The 24,267-nt window shown below is 30.8% G+C and overlaps 1 protein-coding gene across 4 annotated transcripts in view; it reads left to right on the top strand.

The window, feature by feature from the left end:
• LOC119687166 (ATP-binding cassette sub-family C member Sur) overlaps positions 1–24,267 on the top strand; it is a 151,291-nt gene that overhangs the window by 66,039 nt on the left and 60,985 nt on the right. For all 4 annotated transcript variants that reach the window (XM_038101381.1, XM_038101380.1, XM_038101382.1 and 1 more), the window contains exons 7-9: positions 1,236–1,373; positions 4,188–4,350; positions 4,404–5,385. In XM_038101381.1, the coding sequence (XP_037957309.1) occupies positions 1,236–1,373; positions 4,188–4,350; positions 4,404–5,385 (1,283 nt within the window). The remainder of the gene's footprint in view (positions 1–1,235; positions 1,374–4,187; positions 4,351–4,403; positions 5,386–24,267) is intronic.

Raw genomic sequence — 24,267 nt, 5'->3', positions numbered from 1 at the left:
TATTGAACCGTTTTGAGATCATTTCCAGTGAATTATTGGCACAATAACTTAATATTGCATAGCTGACAATAGTTCGGCCATAATTTTGGTGACCATTTCTTATCACATAAGCATGAAACTCATATCAGATACCCGGAGAGTATGTCGTGCAACGATATCAATACATGAGAGGTGATGCTTTCATTTTGGTGAGACTGCATATTTTCTAAATTCCTATATGGCTGTAGCGTTCAAAATTCCTGGTTTGTGCTACATTTTCAAAATTTTTAAAAAAATTGCTGGTTTATCACATCTCCAGACTCAACTCTCCATCATACAGTGGCTGTTTGTAAAAGCATATGGTGATATAAGCATTAAGTGGCAAATGGTTGCGAGATATTGTATTCAAGAAGAATTTTCATCCAACGATTGCATCCAGTAAAGCGTTTGTACATTCAAGTGAACGTGTTGCAAATCGGAACACAAAGCTCACCATAATGTGCTATCAGATATGGCTAAATACTGTATGGAACTTGTTATGAATAAATTTGATTCTTTTTCGATACAGCTGGAATATTTTTAGCCAAACATGTACATATATTGCTGATATATGTCATATGTCTACATGAATATGCCGTTTACAAAAATCACAAAAACCAGCTTATAGCTTAGTATTTCAATCTATATTTTATAAAGTACGAGTATATAAATCCTTTATCGAACTAGAGTTGTGATAATTGCGTTACAAAGTTTTATTAACAACAATTGCAACTATAAATATAGCAATCTGTGAGTAGTATTGGCAGTTGTAAATGCTTAAAATGTTCACATTTCTAGTCGACCTATTATTATGAATTAAGGAAAGAAAATTCAATGTAAGAAAATAAGCTATCGCTTATGATAATCCTCACCCCAAATATTTTCTTTTGACTCAATAATTTGCTACACTGTAAATCGCATTACTCTCGGTTCGAATTTTATTACTGATAAATAATTGCTATTAATAAATTGTGCATGTTGACAAATATTGCAAGTATCCTGCTTGTCAGGCTCAGTTACTGCTAAGGAGATTATCATTTGCATGCAACAAGGTGCTAATAGCAACCCAGATCTGGCACAACCGGCTGTTGTAAAATAATGTATGCAGGATTTTACGCACATCGCTTAAGTTTTGATAATAAATATACGGAATATTTAAAAAGATTAATTGCGTGATTATTCTCGTTATGTTAATAATTAATTTGCAATATTTTCAGATTGCAGTGGTAATGTACTTACTTTATGTGAAGCTTGGCATAAGTGCCGTCATTGGTTCATTTGTCTGTATCTTAACCATGACACCACTCCAATTCCTTATTGGCAAGGCGATGTCAACTAATGCAGGAATAAGTGCGGTAAGTACTCGTTCATATTTTTGTATAACATATATAGGTATATATATATATATATATATATATATATATTGCATTGTGACATGTGTATTGTAACAATGACATAATAAGTTATAAGACATACAGACACTTGAGTTGGTGTGTGGGTTTGTTCGCGCATTTCTCATATGAAATGGTTGAGTTAGCTTATTTGTGGCGTTTGTATGGTTAACACTTCAAGTTAATTAAGTATGTAAATTGCGTTAAAATTAATTTAGTTTATTAATTTCCATTAAATTCCTTAATTATTTGCTTAACTTAATTAGCGCATATTTAAGTTTTGGTTTGTTTATTTGCATAATTTTGAAGCACCTTTACTTTATCAAGTGCTATGACAAGAGTAAAAAAATTATATTCTGAGAAAAATTAGAGAAGGACCGAATAAATTTATTGACTTGATACAAGAGGATATTTTTGAAGTAATCATGTTGTAATTTACTTAATTTACTTTACGTTTTATATGTATTTGAAGGGGTGTAGTTTTAAACTAATTTAAAGTTTAAATATCTATTAAGAATTGAAGCAGAAACATATCATACTGATATTATCTTTAGTACCTTCCTCATACTAAGTTTTTTTTTAAAAGTACATTTATTTGCTTTGATATTAAATTTGTTGATTGTATATAATTATATTATATATTATATATTTATTTTATATAAATGAAATTAAATATATATAATTTCAATTCAAACAATCCTCAATAATTTTGATTTAACATATTGAGCTCACATGATAACTAAGGAGTTGCAAGGAAAAAGAAGGAATAAATGTTAGAAAAGCGAAAGATAATGCTGCTAGAGTTTGAATCAAGTATATCTCAAGGGTTAATTGACTCATTAATTAAACTGAAATATAAAAAAATACGAAATGATATAACATTTTTGGTTAACATTTTATTTTTTTCGATTTTATAAAGACTAAAAATCTTAAGAGGGAGATCGCAATTTTTTCTACCTGTGGTATTGTTTGTAGATTTCACTATCATTACTTAACAGAATAATAATTCATATTAACTTTCAAACATAGTTTTTTCTGATTTTGATATTTTAACATAAATGGTTTTCGAACTTTTTCAAGTTGTCTCGTAAAACGATAAGTTCAACTTTACAAAAGAAGATCAATCATTGCTATCATTGCTTTAGCTTTATAAATAACAGAAAAAATTGTAGAAGCGAGTTAAATTGAACGAATATGTGCCATATAAGATATATCTAGTTCATAGAAGTTCACTCGGTTTTAATTCTTGATCAATCAAATTAGAACTGTAGTCTTTACAGATGATTTTTATAATATAGGTATGCAATATGCTATGCTTCATAAGTGAATATACGACTGATGCAAATTTCGAAACTTAGTTTACGCTGGACTCACACGAAAGTGTTGAATGTAATTTTGGCTGTCATTTTAAATTATTCTTGATTTCAATAGCAAAACAAATTTAAATCAAGAACATTTGTGTGGTAATTATGACAGGTGAAAATAGAAATGACATATGATGAATCCGACAATCAAATTACAATGAACGTCGTTGAATCGATATTTTTGCTATTTGATTTCAGATGTCATGAGTTTCATGCTTAAAATGTTTGATGGTTAAAATTACAGTTAAGCCTCTTGTGTGAATCTAGTACAACACTGATTTGTTTTATCCAATCATAAGGTCTTGACAGATTACAGTAACAAAAATGTAGTGATTGTTGACTGGGTATAACAGTTTGTTAAGCTCAGATGATTTTCTTACTCTTATGACAATGAAATATTCTCTCCAATCAATTGGCTGGATCACTTATTTTAATGATCGGTCGTTACACCTTTCCATATTAGTCGTTAAAAGCCATAGAAGCATAGAAGGCTGAACAATTCGTGCGTTTAGTGAAAGCGTTTTTAGCTATCAATTTTGTTTGGGTTTTTAGATATAAATTTTGTATTGACAATTGTTAACTGTCAAAAATTGTACTTTAATTGGGTCGAATTCAGCACTAATTTTTAAAAGAAAAATGAGATATATGATTCCTGAATAAGTTAACTTTTTTGATTTTCGATATCTGACCTTGTTAAGTACTTCATTGTAGTTTTATTGCAACATCAAAAGTGGGTTGCAACTGAACCACATTGGCTGGAACCGCTCGTCCATCACCTCCAAGTGCAAATCTGGTGAAATGCCGAAAGCTGGAAATAAAGCAGAGAACGAAAAATATTACAAAAATGGCTCATTAAAACTTTTTTGTTAACAGATTTATGTTGTATTTAACATAATTGAATTTTTGGTTCGCAATTATTTTTGCATAGGGCAACAGCTGTTTTAGCAGCGTTTGTAGTCACTAGTTTTACATAGATTGGATTCGTGAAGTAGCTTCCAGCAGACAATAGAAACATTTTCAGTTTAATGTGTTATTTGTTTTAAATTAAAGTTTTCCCGCGTCCAACGCTACGGGCTTTACTTTTTTATTGCCTTTAAATTAAGAAAGAAAACATGAGATTGCGTACTTTTTTTAGCAATATTTGTAAAAGGATACTGCGATAAAAAGCTTAAAATTGTACTTACGGTGTAAGTATAAGAAATAATAATCCTTTTACAGACTTCTTTTATTTATATTTATTTATACATAAAATTTAATAAAAAAATTATTTTTCAAATTAATTATAAATTAGTTTGGTAATGAAAAACTTATTTAACGTTTTATGAATATTGCTATTTAGTACATTCACATATACATACAGATATACTCGTATATAACTTTGAAGAAATATTAATCAATAGTTTTACTTTCACAGAAATTTACTGATGAGCGTTTAAGAAAAATTCATGACACCTTCATTGGCATCAAATTGATAAAACTTAATGCTTGGGATGATGTATTCCTGAAGAAGATAACAACAGCACGAAAGAAGGAGTTGAAATATTTGAACAAGGACTCTGTGTATTGGACACTAATGAGTAAGTGTAGTTATCCCGAAGTACCATTACTTAATAATTTTTTTATATTTCAGCCATATTAACACATTTGTCAACGGTTTTGATTACATTCGTTACACTAGCCGTTTATATTAATGTAAATACCAAAAACAATAATGCAGATACAAACGAATTTACAGCCAGTCGCCTCTTTTCTGCTTTGGCATTATTTCAACAACTTACCGTACCACTACTAATATTTCCAATAACTGTGCCGATTATCATTTCGGCAGTCGTATCGACCAGACGTTTGGAAAATTTTTTACAATCACGTGAAATACAAAAACAGTTCGAAGGCATTAGAAACATGGCACGTATACTTAGTAAAAGTGATGCTTCATTGGATATGTACGAAGTAAAAGACAAATCAACACTACTGGTCAACAACATTAACAGGGAGGATAATAAGCAAAGCAAAAAGGAAAATAAAGTAAATGAGCGACTTGTCTTAAAGATAAATATACCAGAGAAACCAGCGCCATTAGCACACTCTGAACCGCATACTCCATTAGCGGTACCAGAGCCATTACAACTACCACCGTCACTGACAACAGCAGTTACTGACGCTAGCGGCACCGGCATTGGAATGAGTTGTCATGCAAATGAAGACAAGCCACCCATTTGTAATTGCATGAATGAGTGCCTACTAAAATATTATGAGACGCGTGCAAGGAAGTTGAGCTTACAGCGTAGGGAGTTGCTACGTAACACACCGTATGTGGTAATACGTCCACGTAAAGCACCGAATTCACAGTTGCAACAGACGAAGAGGTACGATTCGTGGCATCGCGACTCGTTGCTACTTAAAATGCAAGACGATGTTGCGGTTTCTGTTAAGGACGCTTGCTTTGCTTGGAATCCAGACCATTTTCAGCACACATTGAGCATTAAGGATATATCAATACCAAAGAATGCTTTTACGATTATAGTGGGAAAAAATGGCAGTGGCAAATCTTCATTACTTTCAGCTTTACTAATGGAGATGCCTTTGATGTCGGGCGATATGATATGGAACAAGTAAGTTTGATTTAAAATTATAAGTATTAAATATTAGTCTGATGAGAAAAGTAACAGCTTTTTAATAATGTGCGAAAGATTTTCTGTTAATCCTTATCAATTCGAACAAGAAGGAATATAATTTCAATATTGTAACCTCAGTTCTTTGGTTCATTTTTGTTGGACGAAACAAAATCTTACTATAAAATAATATCAGTGAATGCGCACAGTGCTTGATCGTACAGATGCATGTAGTGCTAAACGCTGGCCACACTAAAAAACCTATTTTGAAATCAAGAGAAGCTTATTAATATTAAATTTTGTATAGATACGTATCATTCCGTTGATATGCTTAAATAATCTAATTGTCTTGCATCATATGGGTCTGTTTGTTTCGAATATTTGCAAAATTTTTAATTAAAAAGTTTTAATAACGCATTTGACACAAATAAAAAAGCAAGCAGGTGTGGATTTTCAATAAATTTAAAAGGTACTGAATCCTCCGTAGAACTCCAAGTATTTTTTTTTTATAAAAAATTTATATTTCTAATCGCAGCATATGTAATATAAAAAATAAATTTTATATCTCTCGATAAATGAGAGGACTTCTCGTTAAAAAAGAAGTCCACCCTATAATTTCCGGCTCCACCAACTTAATTTAATTTAAGCAACATCACCAATAGGTTCCGTACAGTGTCATAATTCATGTGTGTAAACTGTGTCGAAACCAAGATCTAATTCATAAGATCTAAATCATACGGTAAATTATATGGGCTGTACAGTATTTATCTCATTAAAAGAAAAATCAAAAAAACTGTTCAGCTTAATTCGCAGTTAAGGCAAAAGGTTCATATATTTCAAGAAGGACTGAAGGCAAACCAACGGAATCAAACCCAAAAGTTGATCACACCGATCAAAATAGTTACTATCTCGAGAAAACTCAAAACTATTTAATACATATGATGACAGAACATATGACCACAATGCAAAACGTAATTTTTTTTATTTCGTTTCAAAAAAAATGTTATTATTTGAAAGAAAAAGTTACAAAATATTATTTCTAAGAAATTTCATTATTTAAAAAAAGTTATGTTTTATTTCTGGGGAAACCAGATATATTAATATGTAATATATTAAAAGAAAACGAAGTTCAGTTGCTGAAGTGAGCTTTTTATTAGATTGGATTAACCAATCGAAATTGCTGCACTATTTTTAATTAATGCGCCAATTTATTTACTTAATAGGATCGACGCTTTTAAAATGTAAGGTCCTTCGTATATATCTTTTATGTTGGGATCCGTTACTAAATATCGTGATGTCTGGCCAATAGTATTTGAACGCATCATCAATGAAGTACTTTCGATATAATTGAATGCGTCTTTTATTAGCAGACTTTGATATTTATTGTTATATATTGGACTGTCTTGAATACGCATTATCAATAAATATTTGTTCGTTTATTATACAATGTTGCCTTTTAGATGCGCGTAAAGAATCTGCGGGAGTTGTAGATTAAGCAAATGAAATAGTATATTTGCTAATGAAATAGTAGTAAACAATATTAAAATCATCAAATATTGTGTCACCACAAAAATGAACTGCAGGTATTTCTACAGATCCAAGCTATGGACACAATGCTTATATCTGAAACCCATCTAACTATAACAATATCAAAATTAAAACATTATAGGAATTCTAACTGACTCACTAGAACTAATGTATTTGAAGGACCAATAACACTATAGTACACTTAAATTTAAATTCCAGAAATACACTGATAAAATTCGAAATAATGCAGCTGAATGTATTAATCAGATTAGATATTCAAAAAAACAAAGCGCTTGGACGCTTATCAGATATTCTTCAAATTGTGGTTACCTTTAATTTGTACATATTTAAGACGTTGCTCCACCTTGCCTATTTTTCAAGATCATGGAAACTTTCGAAAGTTATTATGATTTTGAAATCACATCAAACATATTAGTGTCACCTCATATAGATCCATAAGTTAAATATTAATATTTTCAAACATCTTCGCAAAACTATTACTTAAAAAAACGGAACTTGCTCTCGACCTGAACTAAGACACACAATAACATTAATTTGGATTAAGAGAAAAACATAATAGTACAACAGAATAGGTACATATAATTGTATAACACATGAGGAAAGCATTTAATAATAAACAACACTGCACCGCAGTTTTCCTAGATGTCGCATAGGCATTTGACAAGGTTTGGTTAGAAGGTTGTTTGTATAAGTTTAGTACCATAACCCAATATGTGTAACATATTATAAAACCTCATTTTGGCTAGTGTTCCGCAAGGAAACATATTGAGATCTATACTTTATATACATTAGACTCTTATCTATTAAAAACAATTCGATTATTTCCACACTCGCTGATCACATAGTATACTGAATACTGAGTATTCGTACAAATCTTACTACTGATATAAAATTGTTGCAGCTACAATTAAATAAAGTGGAGGAATTGCTGACTAAGTAGAGAGTTAGAGTTAAGAATCGAAATGCATTCAAAAAACTTTTACTCTAAAAAGCGGTAAATGCCGACTTTGATTATTAGTGGAAAAACTATTCCCCAAAAAAATTATGTTAGTTGCCTAGGAGGAATACTACATATGAAATTGATACAGAAAAATCATGTAACTAATACAAGCAAAACTAAAAATTTCTAATCTCAATTGGATTGTTGATATTCAATCAAAACTTAGTCTAGATAACACTTTCTATTTAATACAATGATAAAACAGTGTTGGACGTATGCGATGCAACTATAGGGCACCGCTCTCAACTCAATTCAAGATGGAGTTCAAAAATTGCACTCAAGAAGTATTTTAAGATATTTAGAAGTATCTTATCAAGGGGAAATTTTAAAATTAAGCAACAATAATCAGATTAAGCAGATTAAAAAGAAATGAATTTAAATTCATAAAACTAATTAAAAATAATCCTTCTACCGCTTAGACCAGAACGCACATGGAGTTATTTTCTCTATTTAACTATTAATTTACATTAATTGTTCTCAATAATATTACGAATATTTTTAAATTATTTATTAGGTTGCAACTATGTAATTAGTGATAATTTAATATATCATAGCACAGCGGTACAGCAAACAAAATAAACTACACCAGTTTTGGGTTGGTTAGTGTAATGTATTAAAAAAAGAAGAATACATATGTCCCTTATATCTTTCTCAACTGTTCAATTATTACTTTACCAATAAATGATAAAGTAATAATATTTTTGATTTCATTTGGCATTTTTAAAGTCGAACAAATCACATATATTGCACATATGAAACATTTCCTTAATTCAAATACTCAAATGGTAAACAGAAGATTTTCAATAAGCTCTTTAAGAAAATTGAACATTTGCTGTGCACCTTTCTGAATGAAATAAATCTTTCTGATTTAGCAATTATTTATGTATTATTTGATACTTAAAGCCTTTATTTTATTTTGTATGCAATAAAACTCTAGGTATGTGATAGACAAATTCAATATTACAAATAAGCAACAAAAAGAATGTTGCCGAATTAATAAAGCCACATGAAATACAGGAATGTATTATTATCTGTTCTGGTTGGTTTAATCCGCTTCAGCAAGGGATAGAGCTTACACTACAACTCGACCAAGTTAACAACAATTTTAGCCTTGGACCGAAATCAGAATTTATGAAGTCACCTCAAATCGACAGTATTACCACGTGGCAGCAGTGCATTCTTAGCATTCAAATAGCAAATTTTCATCACGTGTTTCAGCACATTTCGATATGAAATATTGCAAATTAATACGAAAAATATCATAAATTTATGGTTTATATTTGCATTTACAGCTGCAGTTGTAATTGCATCTGCAATGGAAATGCATTTGAGTATTTGCATCGAAGCGAGCTTATGCATGTGTGTTTGTGGCTTTTGGAAGCGGCTTAAATGAGTAACTGATTTGTTATGTCAAAGTAGTGAAATTATTGTGAAGTAACGAAATTAATCATTTATGCATATTACATAGAACGAATTAAATAACATCATTAAAATCATATTTATTTTCCAATTACAACAATTTCTCAAAATGTGAAATATTTCAATAATTTTACAAAACCATGTAAATATCCCTGAAGGTATAATAAAAATAATTTTTAAACACATTTTAAATTACGATAAAGTGTTATAATATTTGCATTATAGACTAATGCACACTTGACTCATCAATTGTTCTAAACTCCTTGAGGTGTTGAAGGTAATACGTGTGCATTGATTTCAGATTTAAGTTTGTTGGAGAAAAATATGTTGCACAATAGTGCATTCATTTGTATAATAATTTACAATTGATTTGAAAAGTATGTAGTATTAAATATTAGTAATTATACGGAATTTTAAAGATTTCTTGGCTTTAATACGAAAAACGTAATTTCTAAGCTTGGTCGGTTTAGACATACCAGCTTTTACACTAGTCTGTATAAGCTTTTTATTTGCAAAGTCTTATGTATATGCACTTGAAATTCTTCAACTTATCAGAGAGTATACAATAACCAGATTGTTGAAAAGCTTTTGGAAGTTCTGAACCCTTAGACATAATAAGTCTCGAACCTAAAAAGTATTTTTAGCATTAAAGTCGCCACCAAGAATAAATTTATCTCCAAGAGCCTTTAACACTTCAATGTATTTTTCTTTGCCGCTATCACTAAAGGTTGATGATCAGCTTCGATTTCAATTGAAACTATCTGGAATTCAGGAGCTGTTACTTGAATGCCTTGGCGATGCTTAATGTTGTTCCGGAGTATAATTGCGCTACCTCTTCATGTACAATTATCCGAATGTACTGAGTGGTAAGTTAATTAGCTTTTCAAATTTATGTGAGACGATCTAGTAAAATGAGTTTCGGCTATGAGGCAATTATCAATATTTTTAGTATGGCGCAAAAGTTCAAGCTCTTCTTTGTATTTTAGGAGGCCGTTAGTGTTTCATAACATTATTTGTATAGCTTTAACCATCGTGTGGATTTTTGGAGAGCATTTCTAGGTTTTGTAAACGCTTTTCAATCAGCTTGATGAATTCTTCTTGCTTATTTAATTTCTCCAAGATTTGCATAAGGATTGCATTTTCCGATTTCGGATTTGTGTTTAAGGTTTTAGTTATTTGTGCATATATAGGATTTCATTTTGGCTTCTATTTTTAGATAGGACTCTGTGAACTCCATGTCTTTTACACTCTTGGCTGGAATGTCACTTTCATGCGTTCCGCTATTGGTTGGTTGCTTTTGGTTTCTTCTAACCGAGCTTGTCTTCTTATCTCGTAATTTATTGTTTGTGTTTGAAATGAAATTTTTTGTTGGAATAAATAAATATTTCTGAATACTATATTTTAAAAAATTTTATTGACACACAAATAAGACAGTATTTTTACATTATCGAGAAATTTGATTTTATTCAATAATACTCCTATCCCACAAGTAGACAAGACAGTATATAGCACTTAGGAAAACATCAAGACAAGTGACTAGTTTGGCGAAAGCACATTGAAGCTAAAAAAACTACACTGAAAGACTTCAAGTTACATTGGCTTATTAACACCAGGTTCGATTGTGCCTAATGTACCAAGTACTTTGCTTACCATAATAGCAATACAGCAGCAATGTGGACTTATGGTGCTGAGCTATTTGGTAATGGTGTAGTTTCAAATGTTAAAATCAATCAAACAGATCGGTAAAAAATACTGGGATACAATTACTAAATTCCCATGGATATTTGAAGTGAAAGTGTCTACCGGGATCAATAAATTTTTCTAGTTAAAGCAGTTTCTGATTACATTAGAATAAAATTCTATAAAAGGCTAATAGAATACCTCAACTCTTTAGTTTGAAATCTTGTACTTATGTTTAGTATTTTTTAATTAAAAACTGTTGTGTGTTGAACCGTTAATTGGAATTAAACAATAAGAAGAAAAAGTATTATTTCCTCTAATTGTTTTTTCAATAAAACGTCTATAAACGATTGCGAAATAAATTAGCTTATTTATATTATACATTTATATAGTTAAAATAAAAATGTTTGTAATTAGGTTAAGACTCTTATAGAGTCTTTTATATCTGTAACTTTCATATTTTTCTCAAAATTCGAAGTATTTTTAAAATATTCTAATTGTACTCATGGTATAATCAGATATTCTCTATATTCGTTTATATGCTTTTCTTGCCTCGTTTTGTGCCTGACTAATTGAAAAACATGCCTTAAAGAATATTACTGATGTTTTCCCATTTTTAAAAAATTGGTAGCATTGTCTTATACGTTCCATGTAATACACAACTATGTAATACGAAATTTGCTCATATATCTTATATTGCCTCAAGTTGAATAAACTGAAACGCAATACAGTTACTGTTTTGTGTAATTAAAATTTTTTTTTCACCGATATAAACTGATAGGGTATTTAATAATGGCCTCTGAAAATAATATGGATGTATTCGTATGTCTAATGTATGTGTGTGAAGTGTTGAGGAAACTTAAACCCTTTTTTCAATCAGTTCAATGTTATTAACTGAGATGTCACGACAATAATTCTCTTTAATTTCTATGGTAACCTATGGTAAGGAAAATCTTCTTAAAATGCCGCAAATGTTGTTGAAGCACGCAAATAGAAAGTAGATTATATTTCAAATAAATTTTCCACACTCAAAAATATGTTCTTTAAATGAGTTCATATAAACCCTTCACAATGAATAAAAACAAATGTTTAAAGAAAAAAAATCACGCACAAAATGGAAATTCAAAGAACACTCATACGCCATGTGGGGCAAAAGGATTTGCAATGCAAAAAAAAATTGAATGATATAAGAATACAAGAGTAAGCCATTTTCACTGTTAAAATGTATAAAAAATGTTTGAGATTTAAAATAAATTCAGTCTTAAAAGTTTGTAAATTATATTTAAAGCTAAATTTAAATATTTTTCATTTGTATTTAAATAAAAAATAACGTTGGTGAAATTATAAAAATAAAACTCTGCAGTTCTTTTGGTATACCAAAATAAATGCTTAAAGAAAGCTCTTTTTTTGGAAAAAAATGTTGGGTGTTAATGTTGGGTATAATTTTCAAAAAAACATTCACCAGGAATTATAATTAGAAAAGTTATGCTTCTTTTTTTAAATATTACTGTGTCTAGTTACCTTTTTAAAGCATTTTTTTAAAAGTCTTTATAAAGTGCATATTACTCTAATCTAAGCTGTAGTATATTTAATAAAAAATCACAAAAATACTAAAATTACTATATTCCGCTAGTTAGGCAACAATAAAATCTCGCCGATATTTGATCACCAAATAGGTTAGTAACTGCAAGAATCTTATATTCGTGTAATCTAAAACAAAGAAACTGATACTTCTCTAAATACTTATTCCATAAAATAGTTAAAAAGTGATCCAAGCCAATTTATTGGACTTTCATTTATATCACTTTCAATGCATCAATTCTGCTAAGCATCGAATATACGACGCCTGGGCAATTCTAAAGATTACAGGTAATATAAATAGCTTTTTCGAGCAATAAAAATAATGTTGACAAGTTTTTTAGTCTAAACAGATGTTAGTGGTTTCTTAAATAGACATGTACATGTTAATTAACATCTTTCAAAGATGGATCAAATAAAACTTATACATTACGCAAATCTGTTTGCTCGTACTCTGTGACTACATGGCAAACAAATCCAGTACTTTCATGTAGACTTAGCTGTAAGCCACTTTTTCAAGGAATAGTAAAGTAGAGCTCGTAGATTATAGTATACCCTTGTAGCGTTTCTTAATAATTAAATATGCATATTTAGTAAATATATACCAAATTTCATATGTGCAGCAGAATATATAAATTAGATAACTAAAGTCCTGCATTGTTTGGAATATTCTTTCTGTGTTAAATGAAGCAAAAAAATTATGGTTTTGCAGAATTAGCAATCATAGAATAGGCTAATTCTGCATTTATTTAATTTTTCTAGTCTATTTATAAAAGTCTTTGGAATTACCATATAAAGTTATATATTTGTGAAGAACTGCATCATTTTTTTTGCACTAGCGATGATATATTTAAAATTATACGGATAAATGCATTCTACGTGTTTATGAAATATGTACATAAAATGTAAGTTTGCAGTGAACAAAGAGAGGAAGGGTGTATATATTCACGCTTACATAACTCAGCATCTAAAATGAAAACATTTTTTTTCTCATAGACCTCGAAGTCTCTATGTATATAGTATTTATTCAATAAAACAAAATGGCGTATGCGTAATATTTAATTAAAGTTGAAAAATTTACATATTTTCTGCAAAAATGAGAAGGCAAATATATACTTAGTTTAAAAATCGAACTATTCTTTGTATTATTTGCACTGAAAATACCGATTCATACATACATATGAATGCATATGCACTGGCTGCAAGAACGTGAAGAAGCCCATAACAGTCTACGGTGCATACATTGCGTGTCACATAGATACGAGTGTCTACCCTTAGTACCTACCTATTCACATAGATCTAGCCGTCGGTATGTAGAAAACTTCTTTGAATTGCGAAAGGGAACTATCAACTGTGCTATAAATAACAAAATAAGTCCTGAAACCATACAATAAATTTTATCCGATTTCTTTTTATATATGTGAGTATGAGCGTGCACATGTTTATGTGTGCATTTATACTCGTACATATTTTTAACGTAATAAAACTGCAATTGAAAAATTCAATTTATATGCAATAAGATTGCAGAATCAACCAATTGGGCACAAGTTTTAATGTTATCATTTTATAGCTGGAAAATTGGCAGCAAGCCAAAGCCGATACCGAAGCCAAAGAAATTGTTTAAAGGATTATTTACAAGCAGAGCAGATAATTTTTGATATATTCAGGCATTCAAAAACAATTGCCCAAAGCAGGTGTTGATATTTGGTGAGAACGAACTCTTCAAAATGAAAGTGTCCAAAAATACAGCACCCTATAGCTACCCTAAAAAGAGCGAGAAGTTGATGATGCTTCTACCAAAATTTTACGAATATTTAGAGCTGTAGCAAAAATTTCGAAAATTTTGAATTTAGTTCTTTTAAACTGCATATATAATTATATACCTAAATGACTAATCAGTTGAAAAGATTTGTATACAGTATACGGAATTTCCGATAAGTTACGCAGATTAATTCGGGTATATGTATGTACGTATGTTACGAACATATGTGGCTTTAAGTGATACCAGGTAGAGCTAAACCTTTGTGTAGATTTTCTAGTAAGCATTTTTGCGAGACTTCAAGTTTTATTCCTAAAATTAAATCACCAAAAATATTTTTTGTGAAGAAATTTTAATGCCTGGATTTTAATCAGGCCATTAATCAGGCCTGATATTTGAACCCAGACTTTGTGTGCTGTAGTTTTGGTATACACGCAGTGTCTGATCAAAAAGCCAGACTCTTCAGTTGACTTCCATTTTTTTATATTCAATTTAATTTTTTGATTTCTCAACTTTAATTCACTTATGTCTAAGATCCTTTAAAATATAAGTTCAATTTCATCTCTGTGCGATGCGGAATTAAATTGGCGCTCATATGTAGTGTTATTTTTTTGAGTAGAAGTAGTGATTTTTAATAAAAGTTTGCAACATTTTTCTTTATAAAATTTTAATTTTGTTATGCGTTTTTATATATTTGTAAATTGCTGGTAGTAGCTTTTATCACTTTCTCTTATAAAAGGCGCTTTCCACAAAAGACTCTCTTAAAAACTGAGAAGACCTAGATGGCGGAGAGAACTAAATCTATCGAAATCTATAGGCTAGTTGTAACTGTTCGCAGTTGAAAAGAAATCTTCCAAAACCATATCTTGTTTTTGTGAACGGCTTGTGGTGTTGTTGCTAGTTAACCACTACTTCGGCCAACTTTAAGACCTATATGACCACTTTTAAATAAATCAGCACACTTACAAGAACTTATTTTCCAAGGAACACCTAACATATCCATTTTTTGGTCTTAAATTTTTAATGCATTTAAGACTTTTTGAACAACCTAATACATACTAATACATAGTTTTCAGCACATAAAGCTGCGTTTAAATTTAGGTTAATTTAGGTTATCCTGTTTCTTTCAAGAGGTGTTACTTCTTAAGAGTTTTTTATTTAAGTTGTCAATACTTTAACAATTGACAGCTAAATATATCCTTAATATACGTCTTGTCATTTTAAAATAAATGGACTTTGATTTACTGAATACGTTGTGGAATTCTTGAGCTCATGTTTTGTTGCTGCTGTCGGTCGGAGAGTTATGGTCAATGTTTTGGGGTTTTGGGGCTCATGATTTATAATTATTTTGTTCTTCAAAAAATGGTAGTAGTACGTAATGGTTTTAGTTATGACAATATGGGTCAATACGATACACAGCGTTTTTATTTATATTGATTGGTGTTGGTATAAAGGATACCAAAAAGTACAAGAATACAGCTCTATAAATTTATATGCTATTATTATTTTGTATTACATCCATTATACATTCTCTCAAATAAAGTGTTTAAAACTGAACGGTCGTGTATTTTGCTTGTGGATGATTTTAGCAAATGTTCCTATGACAAATTGTCGTCTCAATGATTGTGTGATTTTTCTAGTCTGGATTATTTTCTTTGAGATCTAATTCGTGTCCATGATCGCATGATGTGACTGATCTATTATTTTATTCGAGCATTTATAATGTTTCTGGTTTGCTGAAACAAAACAAATATAGTGCACTACTTAAAATCCAACATTCGTTGAGTCATTGTTCTAATACAGTTTCAGTTGCTGAATAAAGTGACCGCGAATCGGATGACTACATTGTGTTTATTTCGTACCTCGGATATGCCCGAAATCTTTTTAATGAGAATAGTGTACAAGATACTCCTTGTATCAGTGTCTTAAAATATTGATGTGCGAAAGCATCTAGATAAAAGATGCAGTGTACCACTTTATGATTATTTTATTGTGTAATAAATTACGGTTTGAAAGTTAATATATGCAAATAGTTTTGTTGGATACAGAGAGAAAAGATTAAAAAAATACTAAAATGTACAGGATGTAAATGTAAAAATTGCACATTTATGTAATTAAAACTGTATTATTTGTTGTAAAATTGATGTATTCTAAAAAGTAATATTGTCAATTAATTAGAAATATAATACAGGAACATATTGTTGAGAAATTCTAATTTCAAAATCAAAATTAATTTCTGGAAGTCTACAATTTTTTAAAGTAATATACAAAATAATGAAGTCTTACAAAAACAGGTGCTAGAAAAGGTTATAATTTGAATACACGTATTTTAAAATACTAAATACATCAGTGCTGTATCAATCCATTTGTTGTACTATGTCTAATAATAATATCTATAACTTATTGTAGCAAAACTAAATCGAAAGTTATTAAATTTCTATTCAATCATTAAAGACTGATAACAACTAAGGGCGAAAAACTTTGTCCTTAATCTTTGAAGTATAACATCATAACAAACAACAACAATAAAAATTTGCCCTGTAAATGATTTACTTTGAAAATCCGTATGTGGAGAAACCGTATGTGTTTTATACTACACCATCTCATTTCATGAGCCTAAGCAAAGTAATTTCTTTATCCTCCGAAATGGACTAAATTGACTTACATGTTTGTTTTTAAACTTTTCGTGAGTAAGTAATAAATTTGACTGTGCACATCTTTCATCTATTGAACAAAACAAAAACATTCGTGCGTACCTGCCTGGAGGATTCGGAAGCGATACAAACACATGCAAATTTCAAGATGCAAATTAAATAAAAGGCGGATGGAGAAGGAAAACAAACACCCCGAAACGAATATTTAACGAATATCGTGTATTCACATACCATATTGTTTGGTTTATATCAAAAAAATTGGTCGTACCAACATCGTTGAAGATTAAGTATTATATGGTTTATTTGCATACGCATTGGAGTACAAACAGCTTGAATAATAACTTATGGAGGAGTTTTACCTTGAGTAACCTATATATTTTTTAACTACGAGTATGTCTAAGTATTTCATATTTTTCTCTTTTTTGCAACTAAGTGATATTGTTCACTTTTAAGACGTTCGCCTGGAAAATTTCGAATCAAGCACAAAAGTGTACAAATATAATAAAAATAAAACAAAAATGTGTTGAAAAATAAAAACAAAAGATTTTTACTTACGAAATCGTCGTTTAACATATTTTCCAGCAATTTCAATGCATATCACGTGGTCGCAATTTATCACAAATGTTTGAATGTTAATTTTATTGCACATCAAAGAAATGCGCACCAGTGCGACGCTGCACATGTGTGGTAGCGGCTCTAGTACAATGCAATACTGTGCAATTTTATATACTGCAGCAGACTATCACAACAGCATAAGTTCACTATGGAAAGTGTGAAGGCTCCATATGAAATGGAGCCTGCACTCATACCACATATCGCTGAAGTAAAATCGAAAATGTCTTAAGGCGATTGCAGCAAAATTACGAACGAGCACAATGAGCACTAGTTTAAACAGGATGTTAAGGATATATACGAGTACAAACATAAAAAAATGTGTACGTTCTGCACGAGTAAAATAGTAGCACATTTTATGGAAGTGGAAGTTGCTGCCACAATACAGCTAACAGCAGCAGAAGTGGCAGAAATGGCAGAAGTAGCGGCAGTAAAAGCGCATTTAACGAGCAGCATAGAGTGCAATAATTTGAATTACTATTATAAATGTCTGTGTTTGCTGCAATTTATTATGCCACACAGTTTGAACTTTGTAATTTTATAGTTAAATCCACAGATTCTCTTCACATTTCGTTATTTCGTACGAAAAAAATCTGCAAAGTAAATAAAAATCTCATAAAGTGCCGCAGTAAAAGTGCATATTCACAACGAGCAATCCAAACTATGAGTGCCGGCATCCTCAGTAAAATTAGTACAATTAAGAAAATTTATTTCTATTACAATTATTATTTTGCACTCGTTATTTTGCACTCGTTATTTTGTTGATTTTTTTTTGTTCAGGCTCTAAAATAAGTTGGCCTACCGTGCGTATGAGTATCATCTTGCAAAATTTCGTTGCTAAGGATATATACATATATTGTATGTTATATGCGTTTTATACATAATTAAATTACATTTATTTCGTAACTATAATTATTGCTTAAACCAAGCTAGGAACAACAACAAACCAAAAACTTCACCAAAAAACAAACAAATTTATTTTTACATTTTGTGCATATCAAATAAACACTTCATACGTTATACGCCATGTAACGCATTCCGGACTCCAAACTCTGTTCCCTACTTTTTACGCATCACACGCAAAAAGACCATACTTCTATGATAGGGAGAGAGGGGAGACCGGTAAAGGACGTAGTTTGGGCACTTTTATTTTGGAATACGAAAAACTGTTGCTAAATAAATCAAAAGTTTCGCTTCACATTTTGTATGATTTATTGTATATATTTTGTAACGCCTAAAAGCAGACCTCAAATTTATTTTTTAGCAGGGTTGGAAGTGGTTGATATTCCTGCATTTGTTGCTGTGGTGGTGGTTGTTGTTGTTGTTGTTTGTTTGTTTACTGCGCTACTTTTAGTTTATTTACATAATTTCTGTTTTTATTTGTGGTATACACACAAGTTGCATGCACATGAGTATCTGTGTGGACCACATACGATCGTGTGTATGTTTCTTTTCCATTTAATTAGATTGAAAGTTAACGTATCTAAACTTTTAGACTAGAAATTTGTGTTTTGTTTGCATATGACGCGATTTTCGCGTTACTTTCCTAAAATCAACAACCTTTGCTATGCTTGCTTATTAGTTAATTTATGTGTTGTTGTAGTTCTTGCTCATGGTTCACATATTGCCGATTTTGTTGTGGTGCAGTTATTAGTTGCTGGGAGCAGCAATAAAAGAAATTAAGTTAATGCCGTGCGAGCTTTACAACAGACAAACAATTCGTTGTAATTATAATTTCCGGTTTGGTGATTGTTGACAGTCTTATTGCCGTCATATTTTTAGGTTAAAGCTTATTTTCCTTATTTATGATAATTAATACTGTTGTGCCAGCAAAATAAACAAAGTGAGTCGAAATGTCATAAGTCGAAAAATGTTAAACCCAAAACACTCGTTTGTGTAATGTAAGAAAATCTTGAACGGCTCAAAACTATTTTGAAGTTTGCAAAGAAAATGTTGAACATATGCCACACATTGCAACTATAGGCAGAAATAAGTATAAAGTCAACTTTGGTTTAGACGAAAATTAAACACCCTCACATAGAGGCACGGGATAATTCACCAGAAGAAGCTGTTTATACTGTTTATACTTTATATTAGTTTTCATGGCAGATAAAGGATAATTTTAAAGGATCGCTAAAATTTTTACAGATAATATTTGGTATTGTCGCCTCAAAAATGTAAAGCGTATTTGAACTATCATGTTAATTAGTTGTTTATATTGAGGAATGGGTTTATATGGAAGGAATTAAAACAATGTCAAATTATTCAATGAGGATGGTGCGCTGTCAAACAAACAGAGTCTGGTGACCTTACTGATATGGAACTATACTTCAATTGGACTTAGATCTGTTAGCTCAGGAATCATTGAACATGTGGAAAATTATTATGGTGTTGACCTGCACTGCGGTCAAACTTCAAGAATAGAAGGATGTATGATAAACAATTGCTTACTACATTGTTTTATATCATCCAAATAGTAGATGCTAAGAACCAATGGCGGAACGTTTGGTAGACCGGTTCTATGCCTGACTTAACTTGAATATGACAACACCAGCAGCTGTCATAAATTGCTGTTTTTTTTTTGAGGCTTTAAAGGTAGAGGTATTTTCTGAACTCGATAGCTCTAAAGATGTAGTAAGGCCTTTCGAAAACTAAATCAGTATATATAACTTTCCTACTAGTAGTTGATGTAAGCAATAGTAATAGTTGTTGATGTATTCACGGCATCAACAAATACATTGGCAGAAGTGGTGATCTCTATATATGGCACATATATATAGATATGACTATGAGTCATATGACTATGAGAAGTACTTTGTTGTGAGCAGATTAGTCAATTTGAATTTAAGTGTGTTCATTAGTTGTTATCTCCTTGCTTGCAATTCTACCGTCGCATACTTGGATTTTTTCTCTTCAAGTATTATTAAATAATTTTATTTCATTTATTTTCATGAATTAACTCTGTAGAATATACATGTTTTGTTTAATGTAGGTTAATAGTATGTCGATCGAGTTTGAGCACAGAAATGTTTGCAATTCATTGACATGTCTACTGATACCGTGTGCATTCCATGCTACTATTTTCAAGTCATTGTATTTACTCTATAACCATTTTTTCCTGTGTTTGTTCTAGTTTACAGCTGGTTCTGTCACATAGAGGTTATGCTTTCTGCTCTTTTGTTAGAATGAATTCAAAGTTTGAGTTTTTCAAGTGATGCCACATATTTCCCAGTTTAAACACCTGTAAGCTGTGTACAGACGTTTCATTCACATTTATTATTATATGCTTTTATTTAATTTTATTGCACTTTCTTTGTTTGGCGCTGCGGTTGCTTTATCTATATATATATATATATATATATATATATATATATATATAATATTGAAATTTAAAATTTTGAAAAAATTTTTAATATTATTTTTACAGAATATTTGTAAAATTAAAATAATAGTTTTGCAGAAAATATTACAAACGATGTGTGTGATACATACTTGAGCTTTCACTCGTACATTTGTTAGCCAGTTTAAATTTGGGTCCTGATCTTTACGAGTCGGTGTGCTTGTGTATTGTTTAACTATATTGCTGCGTTCTATGCAGTTAATTACTGACTTGCATCTGCTTTTGAAAAGCAATAACTTTAAATTGGAATTTATAATTTTAATTTAAAACATGCATTGTTGCTGCTGTGCCACAACACAAACATTATTTGTTAGTACGAGTATTTTTCTGCGTTATTATTATTATTATTTTTGCTGCAATTGTAATGGAACCATTGCACCGGAGGCATGACTGCGAATCCACATGGCTCTGTGCACCTATTTGTGTGCCAAATGTCGAAAGGTTAAATTCTATTTTTCAATGTCGGCTCCAATTTGAATTTCAAAACAACAATTGAGCCGAATATTTCATTGGCTTCCAGCATGTCTTTCCGAGTAGCTAGCACGTATGCAAATATACAGCAAGAAATTTATGCGAGCTTCGAACAATTTAATTTATCTTATTGTACGTTAACATAAAGAAAATAACTGACTTGATGTGTGGGGAGCAGATTGTTTTTTGTGTCTTTTGATATTATTAAACATAACCTATCTTAGACTTTTTGTCAAAAGAACATTATTTGTGTTATTTACAGTGATTTGTAAATTGAGCCTTCGCGCAAAAATGGAATTAACACGAGTGCATTTTCGTGCGATAGTTTATTACGACCTTCGACGGGGATTACGAGTATCAAGACAAGAGTGCATCAATCAAATTACTTCCACATTTGGCGATGTAAAGTAAGCTCCATCCTTTGTCACTGTGAAACGTTCCCACTATTCAACGTTCATTTTAATCGTGCAGTTCGATCACTGACGAAATTTACGAAACTCATGAAGGTCGTTCAAAATCAGTTGATCAGTTGTTGTGTGACAAAACTTTGAGGCTGGGCAAAAACATTTGACAAAATCTCAAAAGGTGCTTGTGTCGATTGGTGCACCGTGCACAGAAATGCTCAAGAAGTACAATGGCGGTGTTTCAAAAGATGTATATAAGTGTAGAATTGTATCAGGTGGCGAATTATGGATATATGTGTTTGAGCCGAAACATAAACAGCAGACTGTCGCTTGTATGGGTGTTTCAAGATGAACCAAATCCACCAAAAGTTGTTCGCACTCGAAGTACTTCGATACGAATGATCGCTTGTTTTTTCGAGAAAACTGGTCATGTGGCAACTATACGGATACCATTACAGAAACGCAAAATGGTTTATTTCGTATACAACCGTTTGATTACCGGAAGTCTTCAGTGATATACGAAAAACAAGCAAGCGACATCGGATAATTTGCCATCACCATCAAGATAATGCGAGTGCTCACACATTTCATCTAAAAACTGGCATTCAAAAAATCTATGTATCGTCCTGATGGCTGTACAGTTCTGATTTGGCACCCAATCATTTTTTCTTATTTCCGAACGTCAAGAATAAATTGAGTGGACAACGATTTTGTCGGCAGAAGAATCCATTGTTGTACGAAGTATCTGTTGTTAAAAGCCATGTTTTGGAAGTGTCTGCAGAAGATTGAAAATGTTTCAATCTTCTTGAAAGAATATTTCGAGAAATAATAAAGCGATAAATACCTTTTATTTTATATACCTTTGATATCTTTTTGCATATATGATACAAGACACATTTTAAAAACCTTTTTATGATATGAAAAATATGTCAAGTGAAGTTATATTTAATTTCTTCAAGACATACATAGTGTAGAATTTGAAAACACGAATTATGCAAAAGAATTACACTCTCAGTGATCAATTTCAAGAAATTGAAATTAGTATTGTTGTTCCGATAAGAGGAAAACAATGCACCATAGGAAGAAAATTTGTAGTTTCTTATCAAGTTCATAAAACAATTGCTGTGTAGTTACTCGAAGTACTCTTAGCAACTTCGAGTAACTAGGAGTATACACTATTGCGTTCCACCAGCAAATCTACGAGTAAAAGATAGCACCTGCGCTAGCGTAACATCCCTGTCGGAATAATAAACCGATTAACAATTTTTACTCGCATATTTTCTTCCTAGCAAAATTTGTGTTGATGTATAAATCAACTGTTTTGCTTTGAATTTGAATTTATTATCTAACTAAAGGTTGTAATATGTAAAATGGCATCAAATCTCGAATTAAATGAGTATGAAATGATTTGAAACAACAAATAAGTTTTTTTTTCTTCTTTTCTTTTATTTATTGAATCACTTAAAAAGTCTAACAATAATTACTAAAAATATTCATTCAAAGTTTATATCACTATCTAAACTTTCCTTGTTTAAAACGTAAGATTCTTAACTATTGATTTTTAATAATAATTGATCTTGATCTGATCTTTTAAGACGGGATATGTTTCTTGTTCTGGTAAGATATTGAGCGAGTGAGTTTGGATGTACCATTATTTTAGTGTCATATTTTTGCCGTAGGAGGGCTAGCTCGTCTTTGACTAGAGGTACATGAAGGTCCATATGTATGAACCTTCACAAATAAGTGAGCAATTTTTAATACGTTAGGACTTATTGCTTCAATTTGCTTAATTTATTCAAAAACAGCTGTTCACATCAGATTTGCACAAAGCTATTTCATGAAATTTTGTGGAAAGTTTGAAATATGGCATTTTTGTTGCCATTTTAGACTCTTGAAAAAATTGTGCTCGATTGTTTAGATTTTTTGACCAAGAAACCAAATCCTAACCCCACATAATGTTCCTGAAAAACACTTACTATATAATAAATATCATTGTTGAACAGTAGGCAGATAGATGCAAAGTTAATATATTTTTTATTTTAAGTTCTGTATCTCAATTAGCTTGAGTTTTGGCAAGATTTTTGCAATAATTTTCAGTTCTTCAATAACATATAAATATTTCTTTGCAAGTAAAATTTAAAAGTAATAAGCATTTGTAGAAAAATATAGCGTAGACAGCGAGTAATGGTTAGTTACTATTGACTCTATTGTATTTAAACAATCTTCACTAGATAAATAATAAACCTAATCAAAACATCAATGAAATCCTTTTTTACTGAGATCTCTGTACCAATGCGTTAAGTGACTTAAGTTTCTTCTTAGTTATGCATCCATCTATTAACGCATTAAGAATCAGG

The sequence above is a fragment of the Teleopsis dalmanni genome, chromosome X, assembly GCF_002237135.1.
Source record: "Teleopsis dalmanni isolate 2A chromosome X, ASM223713v2, whole genome shotgun sequence".
In the NCBI taxonomy this organism is placed as follows: Eukaryota; Metazoa; Arthropoda; class Insecta; order Diptera; family Diopsidae; genus Teleopsis; species Teleopsis dalmanni.
This window is presented reverse-complemented; position numbering and strand designations above follow the sequence as displayed.